Source organism: Lissotriton helveticus, chromosome 9, assembly GCF_964261635.1.
Source record: "Lissotriton helveticus chromosome 9, aLisHel1.1, whole genome shotgun sequence".
NCBI lineage: Eukaryota > Metazoa > Chordata > Amphibia > Caudata > Salamandridae > Lissotriton > Lissotriton helveticus.
Genome location: NC_136070.1, coordinates 6,883,125 through 6,901,958, shown reverse-complemented (window position 1 = coordinate 6,901,958; position 18,834 = coordinate 6,883,125). Strand labels below are relative to the sequence as shown.

The window sequence follows — 18,834 nt, the reverse complement described above, 5'->3', positions numbered from 1 at the left end:
TACGCTAACCATTGTTTATTGCCATGCTAGCCATTGATCATTGGCATGCTAGCCATTGTTTGTGAGCGAGCTAACCATTGTTTGTGGGCATGCTAGCCATTGTTTGTGGGCATGCTAGCCATTGTTTATTGGCATGCTAGTCATTGTTTATTGGCATGCTAACCATTGTTTGTAGGCATGCTAACCATTGTTTGTGGGCAAGCTTGCCATTGTTTATTGGCATGCTAGCCATTGTTTATTGGCATGCTAGTCATTGTTTATTGGCATGCTAGCCACTGTTTGTGGACACGCTAGCTACTGATTATGCACACACTAGTTAATGTTCATGGCCCCTTTTGGTTCTGAACATGCAACATGTTGTTTATTGCCTCCCCTGTAGATTTTGTGTGAGCTCATTACAGGCTGCTTATGGCACGGTATAGGTTGTTTACAGGCCTCCCGTAGGTTGTTTATAGAAAGATTTTACTTTTTCTATGGTCATTCTATATGTTCATTCTGAGCATCTTGCATGCTGTGGATTAGTACTCTGTTGTTTGTAGGTGCACTATAGGTTCTTGTGGGCATGCATTGGGCTGTTCATGGCCATACTACTGGTTGTTTGTGGGAATGCTTTAGGACTTTGATGGCCATACCATTGGTTCTTCATGCGCATACTATTTGTTCTTTGTGGCACACCTTATGTCCTTATGGACATACTACTGGTTATTCATGGGCATACTACTGGTCATTCATGGGCATACTACTGGTTGTTTGTAGGCATACTAATGGTTGCTCGTGGGCATACTACTGGTCGTTTGTGGCATACTACTGGTTGTTTGTGGGCATACTACTGGTCGTTTGTGGCATACTACTGGTTGCTCATACGCATAATACTGGTTGCTCATGGGCATACTACTGGTTGTTTGTGGGCGTACTACTGGTCGTTTGTGGCATACTACTGGTTGCTCATACGCATAATACTGGTTGTTCGTGGTCATACTACTGGTTGCTCATGGGCATACTACTGGTCGTTTGTGGCATACTACTGGTTGCTCATACGCATGATACTGGTTGCTCATGGGCATACTACTGGTTGTTTGTGGGCGTACTACTGGTTGTTTGTGGGCGTACTACTGGTTGTTTGTGGGCATACTAGTGGTTGTTCATGGGCATACTACTGGTTGTTTGTGGGCGTACTACTGGTTGTTTGTGGGCATACTACTGGTTGTTCATGGGCATACTACTGGTTGTTTGTGGGCGTACTACTGGTTGTTTGTGGGCGTACTACTGGTTGTTTGTGGGCATACTACTGGTTGCTCACGGGCATACTACTGGTTGTTTGTGGGCATACTACTGGTTGCTCATGGGCATACTACTGGTTGTTTGTGGGCATACTAGTGGTTGTTTGTTGGTATAATTCTGGTTGTGGGCATGCACTATGGGCATACTACTGGTTGTTCATGGGCACTACTGGTTGTTCATGGGCATACTACTGGTTGCTCATGGGCATATTATTGGTTGTTTGTGGGCATACTACCGGTTGTTTGTAGGCATACTACTGGTTGCTCATGAGCATACTACTAATACTACTGGTCATTTGTGGCATACTACTGGTTGTTTGTGGGCATACTATTGGTTGTTTGTGGGAATGCTTTAAGTCCTTAATGGCCATGCTATTTTTTCTTCATGGGCATACTACTGGTTGCTTGTGGGCATACAAATAGTTGCTCCTGGACATACTACTGGTTGCACAGGGGCATACTACTGTTTGTTTGTGGAGATATTGCTGGCTGTTCATGGGCATACTACTGCTTGTTTGTGGGCATGCAACTGGTTGTTTGTGGGCATGCACTAGGTCCTCTATGGGCATACTACTGGTTATTCGTGGGCCTACTACTAGTTGTTTGTGGGCATACTACTGGTTGCAAGCTGTGTGGGTCCGGAGCGCCGAACCCCAGGATGTGCGCATTTAAACTTGAAACAAAATGTTTCTTAACGTTCTTCTTCCAGATTAGAACAAATATTTCATAGATTTCTCAGCGTTAAAACATTATATTCATTTATTGAATCATCCATTACTTCATGGCAAAATTCATTCAATTAATCTTTCGTAGACTTCATCATCAGACCATTTCACGAAACCCAATGCATTTCGGGTCAAGTCAAAGACCCTTCCTCAGGGGTCTGTAAAAGGAGAGATACACAGAACCAGGTCAGCCTTACTTAATCATCATGGATTTCATTCTTGAAAAACGTACAGTATATATTTACAAAATACAGGGTAGACTTCAACAAAATCATCATCGTAATACTGTCAAAGCAAAAAGAATTAACACGCGACCTATAAACCTAGTGTGAATGTCTATTTAAACTGGAGGATACACAAGTCCAATTCAGAGCTAGTGGTGAAATTAAACCAAATTAACAAACGTAACGCGTGAATGGCCTCAACAACTCTAAGCGCATGTAAATCTGATTTGTTATTTCGCTCTGCACAGCGCGAGGTGTTGGTTCCAGCTTCCCTCCCATGACAAGTGCGTGCCAGCTAACAAAAGTTTATCCATTTAAGCATAACACGAAGGGCTCAACTCGGTACGAGACCTTATTTTTAAAAAACAGTAATGCATCTCGCTTAATCTAGCGATCAAAAGCTTAAACAAACCGGTCAATATTTACATACATATTCGGTCATGTTTCAAGCGCGTGTCGCGTGAAATCGTGAAAACTCTCACTTCCTGGTTAGAATTCAGGGAGGTTACAGGTCACAGTATCGCCCAATCAAGGACCGATTTAGAGTGTTCACTGTATACGTTATTACGTCCGCTCACGTGGTGATACCCCATTTTTCGAGTGCTTAAACACATAATGAGGGGAAACAGTTACATAATAACGTCTGTCTTGCATGTCAATTTGGACCTCTAGACTAGTATTGTCGTTTCTGATAAATAATGAATATTTCAATGCGCTATTGGGAGGGAGTCAGTTGTAAAAATGCTTACTGCATCACAGTTAAAATCATATATATTAACAAACTTGTGGTATACTTAAATTAATTGAACAAAATATTTAAACAACCTAATGCTTTAAATAACAATGGCTCAGTAACTTTAATTGAATACGGCAGGTTGTGCAGAGTCCACAAAAGCTCATCTTTATGCATCAAACGTGCTCTTATAGAAAGCAAGCTAGTTCAACACGATCGTTCATTCCGTGTGGTTATGAAGAGTTCAATTTCTTAATCCAAAAGAATTCTGCTCTCAGTAATTGTTTATGCGGATCTGTGTCACATTCTTGTTCCACTGCTTCTAACACTGTGATTTGATTTGTGATGTTTGATGAGCAGCTTCCTGCCAATGTGAAGCTACTGTGGACTTCATGTTTTTCATTCTCATGTTACTTTTATGTTCAGTCATCCTGATTTTAATTTTCCTTTCAGTTTGGCTCACATAAATCTTGCCACATGGGCATTTGATGGCATATATCACATTCTTCGTGTCACATGTGCTAGAATGGTATAAGGGTATTTTATTGCCCTTCATAGGATGCGTCAATTCATTGCCTACCATGACGGTATTACAGGGAAAACAGTTCTCACATCTCAGCATACCTTTCTGCATTACTTTCTTTGTTTTTTTCGTGTTTAAAAACTCTTTAAGGTTTCTAGACCGTTGAAATGCAAAGGTGATTCTTTTGTCAAAAAGATGCTTCAAATTGGGTTCATACTACTGGTTGTTCGTCGGCATACTACTAATACTGCTCGTTGTTTGTAGGCATACTACTGGTAATTTGTGGCATACTACTGGTTGTTTGTAGGCATACTACTGGTCATTTGTGGCATACTACTGGTTGTTCGTAGGCATACATCTGGTTGCTCATGGGCATACTACTGGTTGTTCATGGGCATACTACTGGTTATTTGTAGGCATAGTACTGGTTGTTCGTGGGCATACTACTGGTTGCTCATGGGCATACTACTAGTTGTTTGTAGGCATACTACTGGTTGTTCGTGGGCATACTATTGGTTGCTCATGGGCATACTACTGGTTGCTCATGGGCATACTACTGGTTGCTCGTGGGCGTACTACTGGTTGTTTGTAGGCATACTACTGGTTGTTCGTGGGCATACTACTGGTTGCTCATGGGCATACTACTAGTTATTTGTAGGTATACTACTGGTTGTTCGTGGGCATACTATTGGTTGCTCATGGGCATACTACTGGTTGCTCGTGGGCGTACTACTGGTTGTTTGTAGGCATACTACTGGTTGTTCGTGGACATATTACTAATACTACTGGTTGTTTGTAGGCATACTACTGGTCATTTCTGGCATACTACTGGTTGTTCGTGGCCATACTACTGGTTGTTTGTAGGCATACTACTGGTTGCTCATGGGCATACTACTGGTTGCTCGTGGGCGTACTACTGGTTGTTTGTAGGCATACTACTGGTTGTTCGTGGGCATATTACTAATACTACTGGTTGTTTGTAGGCATACTACTGGTCATTTCTGGCATACTACTGGTTGTTCGTGGGCATACTACTGGTTGTTTGTAGGCATACTACTGGTTTGTCGTGGGCATACTACTAATACTACTGGTTGTTTGTAGGCATACTACTGGTCATTTGTGGCATACTACTGGTTGCTCATGGGCATACTACTGGTTGCTCGTGGGCATACTGCTGGTTGATCGTTGGCATACTACTGGTTGTTCATGGGCATACTACTGGTTGATCGTGGGCATATTACTGGTTGCTCGTGGGTATACTACTGGTTGTTCGTGGGCATACCACTGGTTGTTCGTGGGCCGCGCGGCAAAGTCACTGAGGGATGCAGTGTTGAGAGGATGCTCCTTGATGTCCTAGTGCTTTTAGCTCTTTCCAGGCCCTCCCTGCAGCCTTGTGCCCTATGGTAGTGTCAGCTGCCCACAGCACCCATGCAGGTTACAGCTCATCCTTGCCGCAGCGGCAGCTCTGGTTGCACGGTGGCTGTGTTGCGGGCCGCACCATCATCCAGGAGTACTTGCATGGGTGCTCTTTGTTGCAATCCTTCTGCCAGTAGATGACGTTGCGACGGTTGAGATTGGCGCCCGCGCAGGCGTCATACCACCAGCCACCTCCGGGGACCCCATTGTACTCCAGTTTGGCACAGTTCTGAAAGTAGTTGTCGTTGTCTTGGTCCTTGGTGGTGAACCTCTGGTTGTCATGGAGGTAGGCCTCGGTGTCCTGGGTCAAGGCGTCGGCTGCAGTGCCAGAGAAGAGCCCCAGCCGGATGCGGTACCCCAAGTCCTCAGACTCGATCTGGAAAGGCTCGTACTCGCCCCACTTGACCTCACCATCCATGTCCACCAGCTTCACTCCCAGTGCGTAGCGCCGCGGGGCTTGGGTCAGCTGATGCATGTGCTCATTGCCAATCCAGTGGTCCCCAAGTGCCCTCCCAAAGCCAGCTTTGTAGTCTTGCCAGCCACGGTCAAAGTCCTCTGTGCTGTTGGCCGTGAGGTGCTGCAGGACAGTCCAGCCGCCATCACTCATGGCGCAGAACACCACAATGGCCACTGCCGCCGGACGGATGATGTACAGGCCATCGCTGGCTGCGCCTTCTGACTGATGGAAAACCTCATGGCAATCACGGGGGAGGTCTGTGGGGGAGAAAAGAGAGAGATGAGACACTCAGTGAAGACTCCACCCTGCTGCACCCGACCAATGTCAGGCTGAGGTCTGGTGATTGCTATACATGGGGCCGCTAGCAGCTGACCCCAGACTGGCAATGCGCGCACTAGAGCGCCGCCATCATCAGACTGCGGTCCTGGTACGTCAGACCCCCTATGAGCGGACTCCAGTCTGGCAATAGGAACACTAGACCGTGGTCATCAGGGTGCAGGCTGGCAATAATGACACTTCAGACCCTATCAGCTGCCCCGAGCCTGGCAATGTGTGCACTACACCTCTTCTAGCTCCAAGAAGCCTGGCATGACCTCTGTCAGTAGTTACTAGCCTGGCAATGTGTGCACCACACCTCTGCCAGCTTTGAGTAGCATGGCGTGACCTCTGTCAGTAGACACTAGCCTGGCAATGTGCGCACCCCACCTCTGTCAGCTCCACAGAGCCTAGCATGACCTCTGTCAGTAGACACTAGACTGACAAAGTGAGTACCCACCTCTGCCAGCTCCAAGGAGCCTGGTGTGACCTCTGTCAGCAGACACTAAACTGGCAATGTCTGTACACCACCTCTGCCAGCTCTGTGGAGCCTGGCGTGACCTCTGTCAGTAGACACTACACTGGCAATGTTTGCACCCCAGTTCTGCCAGCTCTAAGGAGCCTGGCGTGACCTCTGTCAGTAGACACTAGACTGGCAATGTTTGCACCCCAGTTCTGCCAGCTCTAAGGAGCCTGGCGTGACCTCTGTCAGTAGACACTAGACTGGCAATGTTTGCATCCCAGTTCTGCCAGCTCTAAGGAGCCTGGCGTGACCTCTGCCAGTAGACACTAGACTGGCAATGTTTGCACCCCAGTTCTGCCAGCTCTAAGGAGCCTGGCGTGACCTCTGCCAGTAGACACTAGACTGGCAATGTTTGCACCCCAGTTCTGCCAGCTCTAAGGAGCCTGGCGTGACCTCTGCCAGTAGACACTAGACTGGCAATGTTTGCACCCCAGTTCTGCCAGCTCTAAGGAGCCTGGCGTGACCTCTGTCAGTAGACACTAGACTGGCAATGTTTGCACCCCACCTCTGCCAGCTCCAAGGAGCCTGGCGTGACCTCTGTCAGTAGACACTAGACTGGCAATGTTTGCACCCCAGTTCTGCCAGCTCCAAGGAGCCTGGCGTGACCTCTGTCAGTAGACACTAGACTGTCAATGTGTGTACAGATGTACTTGGTATACACAAGAGGTGTAATGGGAGAAGGGATCCCCACCACAAGCGTACTGCTCTCTTATTCAAATAGAAACACACAGAAGTACGTCTGGAATGTTTAGGGGGATGGGAAATCTTTCAGTAGAATTTGCCTGTTGGACAATGCTTTTCTTAGGCCGAGAACCCTCACTCACCCTTACCAGACTTGCTTCATCATGGAGTCTTCTCACACCCGCACCGCAAGGTACCCAGTGGGGACTACAACTCTCAAACCCTATGATGAAGCATGTCACCCAAGGGTGAGTGAGGGTTCTTGTCCCAAGAAAAGCCTCACTTTTGTATATATATATACATATATTTATGTTTCATATCGCACAAACTCAACCCAAAGGTATCAGAGTGCTTTACATGAGCACCAGTTGCGCTACAGACGGACACATTTGATAGGCACAGGGAGATTAGGTGATTGGCCCAGAATCACAGAATGTTGAGCGTCCCTGCCCAGACTCAAACTCGGTTCCCAAGCTTCAAGGTCGATCGTTCTAGCTGTTAGGCCACATACTCTCCTAGATGTATTCTGAGTATTTCTAATGTACCAGATCTAGGTCAGGATGATGAAGTCAGCGCCGCCAATGCTTTAGGCCACAACAGACCATAGCCAGGCACCACTGGTACCACATGACCCCATCAGCAGCCTACGGCCGGGCACCACTGGTACCACATGACCCCATCAGCAGCCTACAGCCGGGCACCACTGGTACCACATGACCCCATCAACAGCCTACGGCCGGGCACCACTGGTACCACATGACCCCATCAACAGCCTACGGCCGGGCACCACTGGTACCACATGACCCCATCAGCAGCCTACGGCCGGGCACCACTGGTACCACATGACCCCATCAGCAGCCTACAGCCGGTCACCACTGGTACCACATGACCCCATCAGCAGCCTACAGCCGAGCCCCACTGGTACCACATGACCACATCAGCAGCCTACAGCCGGGCACCACTGGTACCACATGACCCCATCAACAGCCTACGGCCGGGCACCACTGGTACCACATGACCCCATCAGCAGCCTACAGCCGGTCACCACTGGTACCACATGACCCCATCAACAGCCTACGGCCGGGCACCACTGGTACCACATGACCCCATCAACAGCCTATGGCCGGGCACCATTGGTACCACATGACCCCATCAGCAGCCTACGGCCGGGCACCACTGGTACCACATGACCCCATCAACAGCCTACGGCCGGGCACCACTGGTACCACATGACCACATCAGCAGCCTACAGCCGGGCACCACTGGTACCACATGACCCCATCAACAGCCTACAGCCGGGCACCACTGGTACCACATGACCACATCAGCAGCCTACAGCCGGGCACCACTGGTACCACATGACCCCATCAACAGCCTACGGCCGGGCACCACTGGTACCACATGACCCCATCAGCAGGCTATGGCTGGGCACCACTGGTACCACATGACCCCATCAGCAGCCTACGGCCGGGCACCATTGGTACCACATGACCCTATCAGCAGGCTACGGCCGAGCCCCACTGGTACCACATGACCCCATCAGCAGGCTACGGCCGGGCACCACTGGTACCACATGACCCTATCAGCAGCCTAGAGCTGGGCACCACTGGTACCACATGACCCCATCAGCAGGCTATGGCCGGTCACCACTGGTACCACATGACCCCATCAGCAGCCTACGGCCGGGCACCACTGGTACCACATGACCCCATCAGCAGCCTACGGCCGGGCACCACTGGTACCACATGACGCTATCAGCAGCCTACAGCCGGGCACCACTGGTACCACATGACCCCATCAACAGCCTACGGCCGGGCACCACTGCTACCACATGACCCCATCAACAGCCTACGGCCGGGCACCACTGGTACCACATGACCACATCAGCAGCCTACAGCCGGGCACCACTGGTACCACATGACCCCATCAACAGCCTACGGCCGGGCACCACTGGTACCACATGACCACATCAGCAGCCTACAGCCGGGCACCACTGGTACCACATGACCCCATCAACAGCCTACGGCCGGGCACCACTGGTACCACATGACCCCATCAGCAGGCTATGGCGGAGCACCATTGGTACCACATGACCCTATCAGCAGGCTACGGCCGAGCCCCACTGGTACCACATGACCCCATCAGCAGGCTACGGCCGGGCACCACTGGTACCACATGACCCTATCAGCAGCCTAGAGCTGGGCACCACTGGTACCACATGACCCCATCAGCAGGCTACGGCCGGTCACCACTGGTACCACATGACCCCATCAGCAGCCTACGGCCGGGCACCACTGGTACCACATGACCCCATCAGCAGCCTACGGCCGGGCACCACTGGTACCACATGACGCTATCAGCAGCCTACAGCCGGGCACCACTGGTACCACATGACCCCATCAGCAGCCTACGGCCGGGCACCACTGGTACCACATGACCCTATCAGCAGCCTAGAGCTGGGCACCACTGGTACCACATGACCCCATCAGCAGGCTATGGCCGGTCACCACTGGTACCACATGACCCCATCAGCAGCCTACGGCCGGGCACCACTGGTACCACATGACCCCATCAGCAGCCTACGGCCGGGCACCACTGGTACCACATGACCCCATCAGCAGCCTACAGCCGGGCACCACTGGTACCACATGACCCCATCAACAGCCTACGGCCGGGCACCACTGGTACCACATGACCCCATCAACAGCCTACGGCCGGGCACCACTGGTACCACATGACCCCATCAGCAGCCTACGGCCGGGCACCACTGGTACCACATGACCCCATCAGCAGCCTACAGCCGGTCACCACTGGTACCACATGACCCCATCAGCAGCCTACAGCCGAGCCCCACTGGTACCACATGACCACATCAGCAGCCTACAGCCGGGCACCACTGGTACCACATGACCCCATCAACAGCCTACGGCCGGGCACCACTGGTACCACATGACCCCATCAGCAGCCTACAGCCGGTCACCACTGGTACCACATGACCCCATCAACAGCCTACGGCCGGGCACCACTGGTACCACATGACCCCATCAACAGCCTATGGCCGGGCACCATTGGTACCACATGACCCCATCAGCAGCCTACGGCCGGGCACCACTGGTACCACATGACCCCATCAACAGCCTACGGCCGGGCACCACTGGTACCACATGACCACATCAGCAGCCTACAGCCGGGCACCACTGGTACCACATGACCCCATCAACAGCCTACGGCCGGGCACCACTGGTACCACATGACCACATCAGCAGCCTACAGCCGGGCACCACTGGTACCACATGACCCCATCAACAGCCTACGGCCGGGCACCACTGGTACCACATGACCCCATCAGCAGGCTATGGCTGGGCACCACTGGTACCACATGACCCCATCAGCAGCCTACGGCCGGGCACCATTGGTACCACATGACCCTATCAGCAGCCTAGAGCTGGGCACCACTGGTACCACATGACCCCATCAGCAGGCTACGGCCGGTCACCACTGGTACCACATGACCCCATCAGCAGCCTACGGCCGGGCACCACTGGTACCACATGACCCCATCAGCAGCCTACGGCCGGTCACCACTGGTACCACATGACCCCATCAGCAGGCTACGGCCGGGCACCACTGGTACCACATGACCCTATCAGCAGCCTAGAGCTGGGCACCACTGGTACCACATGACCCCATCAGCAGGCTACGGCCGGTCACCACTGGTACCACATGACCCCATCAGCAGCCTACGGCCGGGCACCACTGGTACCACATGACCCCATCAGCAGCCTACAGCCGGGCACCACTGGTACCACATGACCCCATCAGCAGCCTACAGCCGGTCACCACTGGTACCACATGACCCCATCAACAGCCTACGGCCGGGCACCACTGGTACCACATGACCCCATCAACAGCCTACGGCCGGGCACCACTGGTACCACATGACCACATCAGCAGCCTACAGCCGGGCACCACTGGTACCACATGACCCCATCAACAGCCTACGGCCGGGCACCACTGGTACCACATGACCACATCAGCAGCCTACAGCCGGGCACCACTGGTACCACATGACCCCATCAACAGCCTACGGCCGGGCACCACTGGTACCACATGACCCCATCAGCAGGCTATGGCTGGGCACCACTGGTACCACATGACCCCATCAGCAGGCTATGGCCGGGCACCATTGGTACCACATGAAACCATCAGCATGCTATGGCCGGGCACTAAATGGCCCCATCAGCAGCCTAAGGCCACGCACAAGGAGCACTCTCTGTGAGCTCCAGAGTGCCGGGGTCACTCTTACATGCAATGGGTCGATGCCAGACTGCCTCAAACTAGGACAAGTCCCTCCTTTGCTAAAAAAACCAGGTGCTGAACCACTGGTACCACATGACCCCATCAACAGCCTACGGCCGGGCACCACTGGTACCACATGACCACATCAGCAGCCTACAGCCGGGCACCACTGGTACCACATGACCCCATCAACAGCCTACGGCCGGGCACCACTGGTACCACATGACCACATCAGCAGCCTACAGCCGGGCACCACTGGTACCACATGACCCCATCAACAGCCTACGGCCGGGCACCACTGGTACCACATGACCCCATCAGCAGGCTATGGCTGGGCACCACTGGTACCACATGACCCCATCAGCAGGCTATGGCCGGGCACCATTGGTACCACATGAAACCATCAGCATGCTATGGCCGGGCACTAAATGGCCCCATCAGCAGCCTAAGGCCACGCACAAGGAGCACTCTCTGTAAGCTCCAGAGTGCCGGGGTCACTCTTACATGCAATGGGTCGATGCCAGACTGCCTCAAACTAGGACAAGTCCCTCCTTTGCTAAAAAAACCAGGTGCTGACCCAGAGGACCTCAACAACTTCAGGCCCATCTCTATCATCCCCTTCCTGGCAGAAATACTGGAGAAGTGCGTCCTCTCGCAACCCAACCAACGCATTGACTCCAACAATCTTCTTCACTCTTTCGAATCTGGTTTTAGAAAAGGATGTAGCACGGAAACAGCACTACTGAACATGGCAGACGACATGCAAAAGTCGCTGGCCACCAACAAATGCTGCCTACTCATCCTCCTTGACCTATCAGCGGCCTCCGACACAGTCGATCACCAGATGCTTTACAATCCCTTCAAATATGGATTGGAGCGGACGGCCCGGTCTTGAAATGGTTCACCTCATATCTTCATAATCGCTCTCAACAAATCAAAATAAACAACTCACCCTCTGACACATCCACCATAACCAGAGGCGTCCCCCAAAGATCAGTCCTCTCACCTACTCTCTTCAATATTTACACGGAACCCCTCGCCACTATACTGAAACAAGCAAACGTCCACGACCACCTCTAGGCAGATGACACCCAACTCTACCTCGACGTTTCCTCAATAGAAGACTGCAACAAAACTCTCAAAAAAGTCCAAAACTGGCTCTCTCACAACACCTGAAACTCAACCAAGATAAGACAGAAATCCTACTGCTATCCACAAATGGACAGACAAAACAAATCCAAAAGTGGATAAAAACCACTGACACTCTGAATTGTAGCAAGGATGGTCACTGGTGTAAAAAGACACAATCACATTTTCCCCTCCCTAAAAAAATATCAAGTGGTTCCTGATAAAAGCCCGCTGCAGCTTCAAAACGGCCCGCTTCACACACAAAGTCCTCCACACTGGGAAACCAGCCTACCTTGCGTCCAAACCATCAAAGACGGGCCAGTCAAGAAATGTAAGAAGCAGCAATACTCTTCTGCTCATCCTACCAAAAAAACACAAACACGCTCCTTTTCAGGTAATGCTTCCAAAATCTGGAACTCCCTCCCAGTCCTGATCAGGACAAACCCTTCCTTTATGAGCTTCAAGAGACAATTAAAAGACCTTCTCCTCAATCAACACCACAACCCTGTGGGCTCTATCACCTGGCCTACTACTTCTGGAGGCTTGATGCTCTCCAGAACTTATGTGACCCTTTCTACACCCTTTCCTCAGGTATCCCCCTAGACTCATCCAATTCCTTGCCACGTTTCGCCCTAACCCACCCTTCCCTCTTCTTTCCCTCCATTATCCTTTTCAATCCAACTAACAGACTCACATGTCCACCATTCAAATTAATTCATATTTCCCTGAACTAATTCACTACTAATCATTTTTGGGTTCCAGAGTACTGTGCTATCCCGTTGGAGGTAGTAAGCTCCATATAAATTAAAATATTAGATGGAAACTCTTTTAGGGGGCTTATTTACAAGTCCACTGCTGTGTCGGTGCATCACTTTTTTTGACACACCAGCGGCACAGTATGCCTGACCATATTTACAAGGCCGCGTAAAGCCACCCTGCGTGACTTTTCATAGCCTCATAAATATAGGCCCCTTTCATGCATTACTCTGGATGAAAGGGGCGTTCCATGGGTGTTTCCCTGGGTGAGCCACGCAACATCCATGGAACTTGAAGCAATGCTAGATTTACAAGGTGTCATAAACTTGGGAATGCGTCAGTTTCTAACACCTCCTCAAGGGAGGCTTAAGGGAGGCGCAACGAGAAGATATACCTTTATTTCTCCTCATTTTTCCTTTTTAGGTCGAGCTGGAGAAAGCAATGTGAAGCATTGCGTCCAGCTCGACAACTATTGTTGCCCGTCTGCTGGGAATCTGAGACAGGGGTTGGGCACGCGCGGCGATTGGTGTCTGTGGACGCGCACGTCCAGGCCGGCGCCGTGCCCATCTCCTGCCTCAGATTCCCTGAAGTGTGCAAACACACACACACTGCCACACTCACGCATGCGCACACATACACTCACGCAGACACGCTGGCACAATGCAGCAGGGCGCACGCACACAGACACACAGCCCCACATATACACACGCACAGCTACACACGCGCACACACACAGCTACAACCATACACGCGCACACACACACCCCACTTCCCCCCCCACTCACCGGGCTCTTTAACCCCAGCACTCTCGGAATCCCTGCTTTCTTCTGGGCTCCCTCTGCCTCCAAGGTGCCGCGCTCCGGACGAGCTACGTCGCCGCTAGCCTGTAACAGAGGCGGGGAATCTCCCGGAGCTTCGCAGGCTCCTGTCTATCAAAGTAAAGCCCGCCTCTCTCGCCTGCATTCCACACTTCGTTGTCACATTGCCTTGTTAAAGTTTGAGATCACTGTTGTGATTTAAAAAAATCGTACAAATAAATCTATATGTGTATTGCAAATAGTCTTCTCGACCCCTGGTCAGTGAGGGGAAAAGGCAACAGCAAATATGGATACTGGGCCTGTTACTGCCTGGCATCCACCAACTCCCGGTGAAACCTCTAACAAGAAAAGTGTTTCTAGTCCGTTTAGTTTCCAAATCGAAAATAATAAAGATCGGGTACTGCGCCCCTATTTTCGCTAACCACGGAGAGATTAAGCAGACCAAACTAAATTGCATGACTGCTGTTGCCGAACTGAGGGGCATATTACCAAGCAATAGCGATAATTATCGCTATTGCTTGGTTAGAGACAAAAATGTATTGCCGACCTGCGGCGATTTTTATCGCGGATAAACCTTGGTATTACCAAGGTTTATCGCAAATGCGATAAAAATCGGCCGCAATGCATGAATATCGCTGAAAAGTCAGCGATATTCAGGCGTTACTGAGCTAATGATCTTAGCCATGTTATCCACCTCCCATTGGATAACATGGCTAAGAACTGCTCAGGGCAGGTGTTAGCTTTTGGAGATATTCGCGCTTAGCGCGAATATCTTCAAAAGTTGGTAATAGGAGATAGCGATGTTAGCGACTGTTTCCAGTCGCTAACATCTTGGCACACCCACTTTGCATGTCATTAGTGATAAATTTCACTGACATGCAAAGTGGGGCCCGAGATGGTCGCTATCTCCTACTAACTGTCGCTAACTGGTGTTAGCGACAGCTAGGTAATAGGGAGATAATTTTATCTCCGCTTTCTTGGCTTTTAAAGCCAAAAAAGCGGAGATAAACCCGCTTGATAATATGCCCCTGAATTCTATACGATTTTTCCGAATGTAATGTGGTTTGTTTCACCAGCAGATGGCACCAGCTGCCTGTTTTTTTCAACATTTCCTCTTTTCTTTCGGAATGCCCGTGAGCCCGCCGTCCCGCGGGAGCAGCTGGTAAGTGCCACCAAAGTCTCGCACATCCCTACTCCGATTAATAAAATACAATAGTGCTGTTAGGTTGCACGTTTACTTGCGGCGCCCAGCTTAGGACTTTTGCGGTGGTCAGATTTTGAGAACCCATTAAGGAGCTGTTGTCTGAAGAAAGCAGAGTAGGGTTCTTGCGGTTTTCTGAGTCTTTTACCTTTTACCAGTACAGGTGTGAGGAGTGTTTTCTGAGGCAATTGACTTTTCTGGGGATAAGCGGTCTGTCGTTCTACAAAGAGTTAAGAAAGTGCCCCTAATAAGCCGCACTTGAAGCCATCTCCCTTTGTTTTCCTCTTTGAACAGAGTGTAATTGAAAGATGCACCCATTGGTTTGGGGTGGGGGGGGCAGAGGCGTAGTGTGGTGTGGAGTGTGAGGCGCAGGGATCCTTCACAGCAGATCGTTTGAGACTGACCCTGCCTGGTCCACACAACAAACCATCATTTGTGTACAGCGCATGCGCACAGCTGCTCTAGCTGTTGTGCGCCCCTCATTTACTCCTGGTCAGGGGAGCACTTTATAAAACTATTAACTATTCGCAAGAAGGGATCCCCGATTCATCACAGCGCTGACCCTATGAACCAGTTCGCCTGTGACAATGTGTCAGGGTTCAACTAGAAAACCAAAAACTGCGACATAAAAAAATTCATAGCTAATACGGAGTCAAACGGCTCAAGCCTCGGAATCTAAAAGCACCACTGTCCGCTCGGATGTGACAGCCGAAGAAGAGCAGACCGAGGGTAAGGGATCACTGCAGCCAAAACGCGGTTCAGCTCGCACTCCCTTCGCAGCTGGCTCCGTCGCATGTACAGTGGACTTAACTACAGCTACACATGAGAGAAATAACAGCCACACTTTGAGAAAAGTTTAAACATTCCTCCCCCCTAAGCAGCTAGTGAGAGTTCAGGATCGTCAGCGTTTGCGCCTGGTCAGTAGGGTAAGGGCGGTGGCCGCTGCTGGTGGCTTTTAGCTTCTGACTCTCATTGGTGCTACTAGACTTGTTGCTACAAACTGTGTGTACCCGCATACTACTGGCGCCCTACGTGTGTACCTACTGGTGTCTTAACAGAGCCTCAGGCCAGTAAACAACCTTTACAACGCAACTTTTACCACGCAGTGCCTTTACAACGCAACTTTTACAACGCAAACCATTACAACGCATTGCGCTGAGGGGCGCTCTAGGATAGGGAATAGGTTTAATGTACTATCCAACACCTTCCCTACTATCCACAGGGACTGGAGTTGGAATAGTAAATTAAACAACTCACTATCCAGCGCCTAAAAGCACTATGCGTTGTAAAAGCATGCGATGTAAAAGCATGCGTTGTAATGTCATACATCCCCTCGGTCCTGTCCGGTGCAAAATAACTTCCTGCTACATTACTTTGCAGGATTTACTATTTCATAGATTGACATGATGACATTATTCCCCCATCATTCAGGTAGGGGATTCTCCGTAGTTCATGTTTGCTGGGTGCAAAACCTAAGAGCCCACTCACCCCTTGATGATCAGCGGCTCAGATTTTACACAATACGACTAGAGAATGGAAGGGCGTCCTCATAAGAAGGCTTTCTTTGACGTTTTTGGATATTTGTGGCAGATTTTTTGTTTAAAAATGCTTCTCACTGTGATTAATCTTTAATTTATCACCGCTCACATTTGCAGAGGTTGACTGCTTTTGTTGTTGTTTATGTTTTGCTCCTTTTGTGATTGGATGGCTAATCCCTGGGATGGGAATCACTATCCTCCTCATGACTGACACCATCAAAGAGAAAGTCCTTTTTACATATCTTGTTCCCTTTCAGCCCTTCTACCTTCATCTATTATTCTTTTCCTACCCTCCCCCTTGCTACCAAACCCTTTCTACTTCCTGCTTCTCCCATTTCTCTATCTTTCACCACAGACCCTCTTCCCTTCTTGTTTGCCATCTCTCTCTCTCTATACTTCTCTCCACCCCCTCCCTCCATCTTCTCACATTCAGTTGTTTCTTCTCCTGGATAATCTCTACGACAATCCTTCTCCCTCAGCCTCTCTATCCGTCCTCCTTTCTTTTTGCCTCTTCTATCATCCCTCATTCTCACATTCGGTTTCTACCCCTCCGTCCCTCTACTCCCCCCTTTCTCCCCTCTTCTGCACCATCCCCTTCCTCCCAACATTCTCTCTGTTCTAGGCTGTTGCCTTCCCACCCTACTACCTTCCTATTTTATTCATTTTATGTCCTCCCTCCCTGGTCCCACATTCCATTTCTACTCCATTCACCCCTCCTTTCTCTCTCGTTCCAGTCTGCCCTCCCTCTTTTACTTTCATTTTCCTTTTCGCTCTCCTGACCTCCTATCGCTCATTCCGCCCTCACTCTGTCTATCTTTCTACCGCCGTCACTCTATTTATCTATCGCTCTCACTCTATTTATCTATCGCTCTCACTCTATCTGTGGCCCTCCCTCTAGCTATCTATCGCCCTCACTGTATCGCACGACCACATCATCACTCAGGGGCTCCACAGCATCACTGAATACCACCGCATCACTCGTCGCCACCACAACATCACTCCACACCACCACAGCATCACTCAGGGGCACCACAGCATCACTCAGAGGCACCACAACATCACTATGCGCTACCACAGCATCACTGAACGCCACAGCACCACTCGTCGCCACCACAGCATCACTCAGCGCCAACACAACATCAATCTGTGCAACCATTCAACAACAACTGGTTCAAATATGTTCTCTCAATGTTTCAAGCTTTATTACAAATGTCACAAAAAAATTTAATATTTCACTTCTGTTCTTGGATTTTCGCCACAAAAAAAGACACTGAACATAATCTTCACAAAAGTTAATTACAAAACTTTAAGCTATTGCCAATATAAATTACAATAACTTTTATTTAAGTATTAATTATTTGAAAAAATTAAAAGCCATTGTTATTTGTAATATCAATACATCTAAGTCACGTAAATACAACGCATTTTGCATTACAAATGCTATAGGTGTCACATTTGCGAAAGTTATAACTATTGGCATTGTAAATGACAAAGCTACTAATTTCGCTCTTTTCAAAAACAAAATATAAATAAAAAATGTGTCATTTACAATACCAATAGCTCAAACTTTCCTAATGCGAGACCTATTGCATTGCCAATGCTTGTTCTATGAGTGCTGCATACTGCGGTACACATAGAAAAAGGAAAACACCTTTTGTGATTGTTTTTGTGCAGGAAGATTATCCTTCTTGCTCAAAAACAATCACCCGTACAAGGCAGCCACCCGTGCACCATGGCACAGGGGCACATACGTAGGCACACGGCCGCCCCTTGTGCACCAGCGCAGGGAAGATCAGGATCATTCCCGCTTGTTTTCTTTTGGCGCACTGCAGCGGGCAGGAAGGCTTGCGGCGCTGCTCTGCTTCAAAATATTGTAAATGATGAGCTTAGAATTTAGACCAGCGGCCGGTCAATGGGTCAGGGACCTGGCCAAAGAGGGCACGAAAGAGCTGTAATTGGATCATAAATTCAAAGCTGTTCTGAACAGGATCCTCCAAAGTACATTTGGCCAAAGCCCCCCAAACCCTTAAGATGTCCCTGGAAGAAGGGAGAGGTGGGTGCAGTCAGAGAGCAGAGGTCTCTGTGTATGGTGGAAGGGCGAGGAGGGTGAAAGGGTTTGGAGAGAGCAGAGGTCTCGGTGTGTGGAGGGAGAGGAGGGTGAAAGGGTTTGGAGAGAGCAGAGGTCTCGGTGTGTGGTGGGAGAGGAGGGTAAAAGGG

At 50.0% G+C, this 18,834-nt stretch overlaps 1 protein-coding gene across 18 annotated transcripts in view; it reads right to left on the bottom strand.

The window, feature by feature from the left end:
• Nucleotides 1–556: 556 nt before the first annotated feature.
• Nucleotides 557–18,834, bottom strand: part of LOC144780847 (fibrinogen-like protein 1-like protein) — a 77,434-nt gene continuing 59,156 nt past the window's right edge. The window contains exons 3-6 of one of the 18 annotated variants that reach the window (XR_013600799.1): nucleotides 4,746–5,615; nucleotides 3,996–4,129; nucleotides 1,092–1,373; nucleotides 710–786 (exon numbers count right to left, since the gene is read on the bottom strand). Coding sequence is in view for 1 of the 18 variants with exons in the window: in XM_078659343.1 (XP_078515469.1) it covers nucleotides 4,921–5,615 (695 nt within the window). In the remaining 17 variants the exon portion in view is untranslated. Of the gene's footprint in view, nucleotides 1,898–2,021; nucleotides 5,616–18,834 lie in introns of those variants that run through there. The other 17 variants (XR_013600800.1, XR_013600796.1, XR_013600804.1 and 14 more) reach the window with 17 other exon arrangements.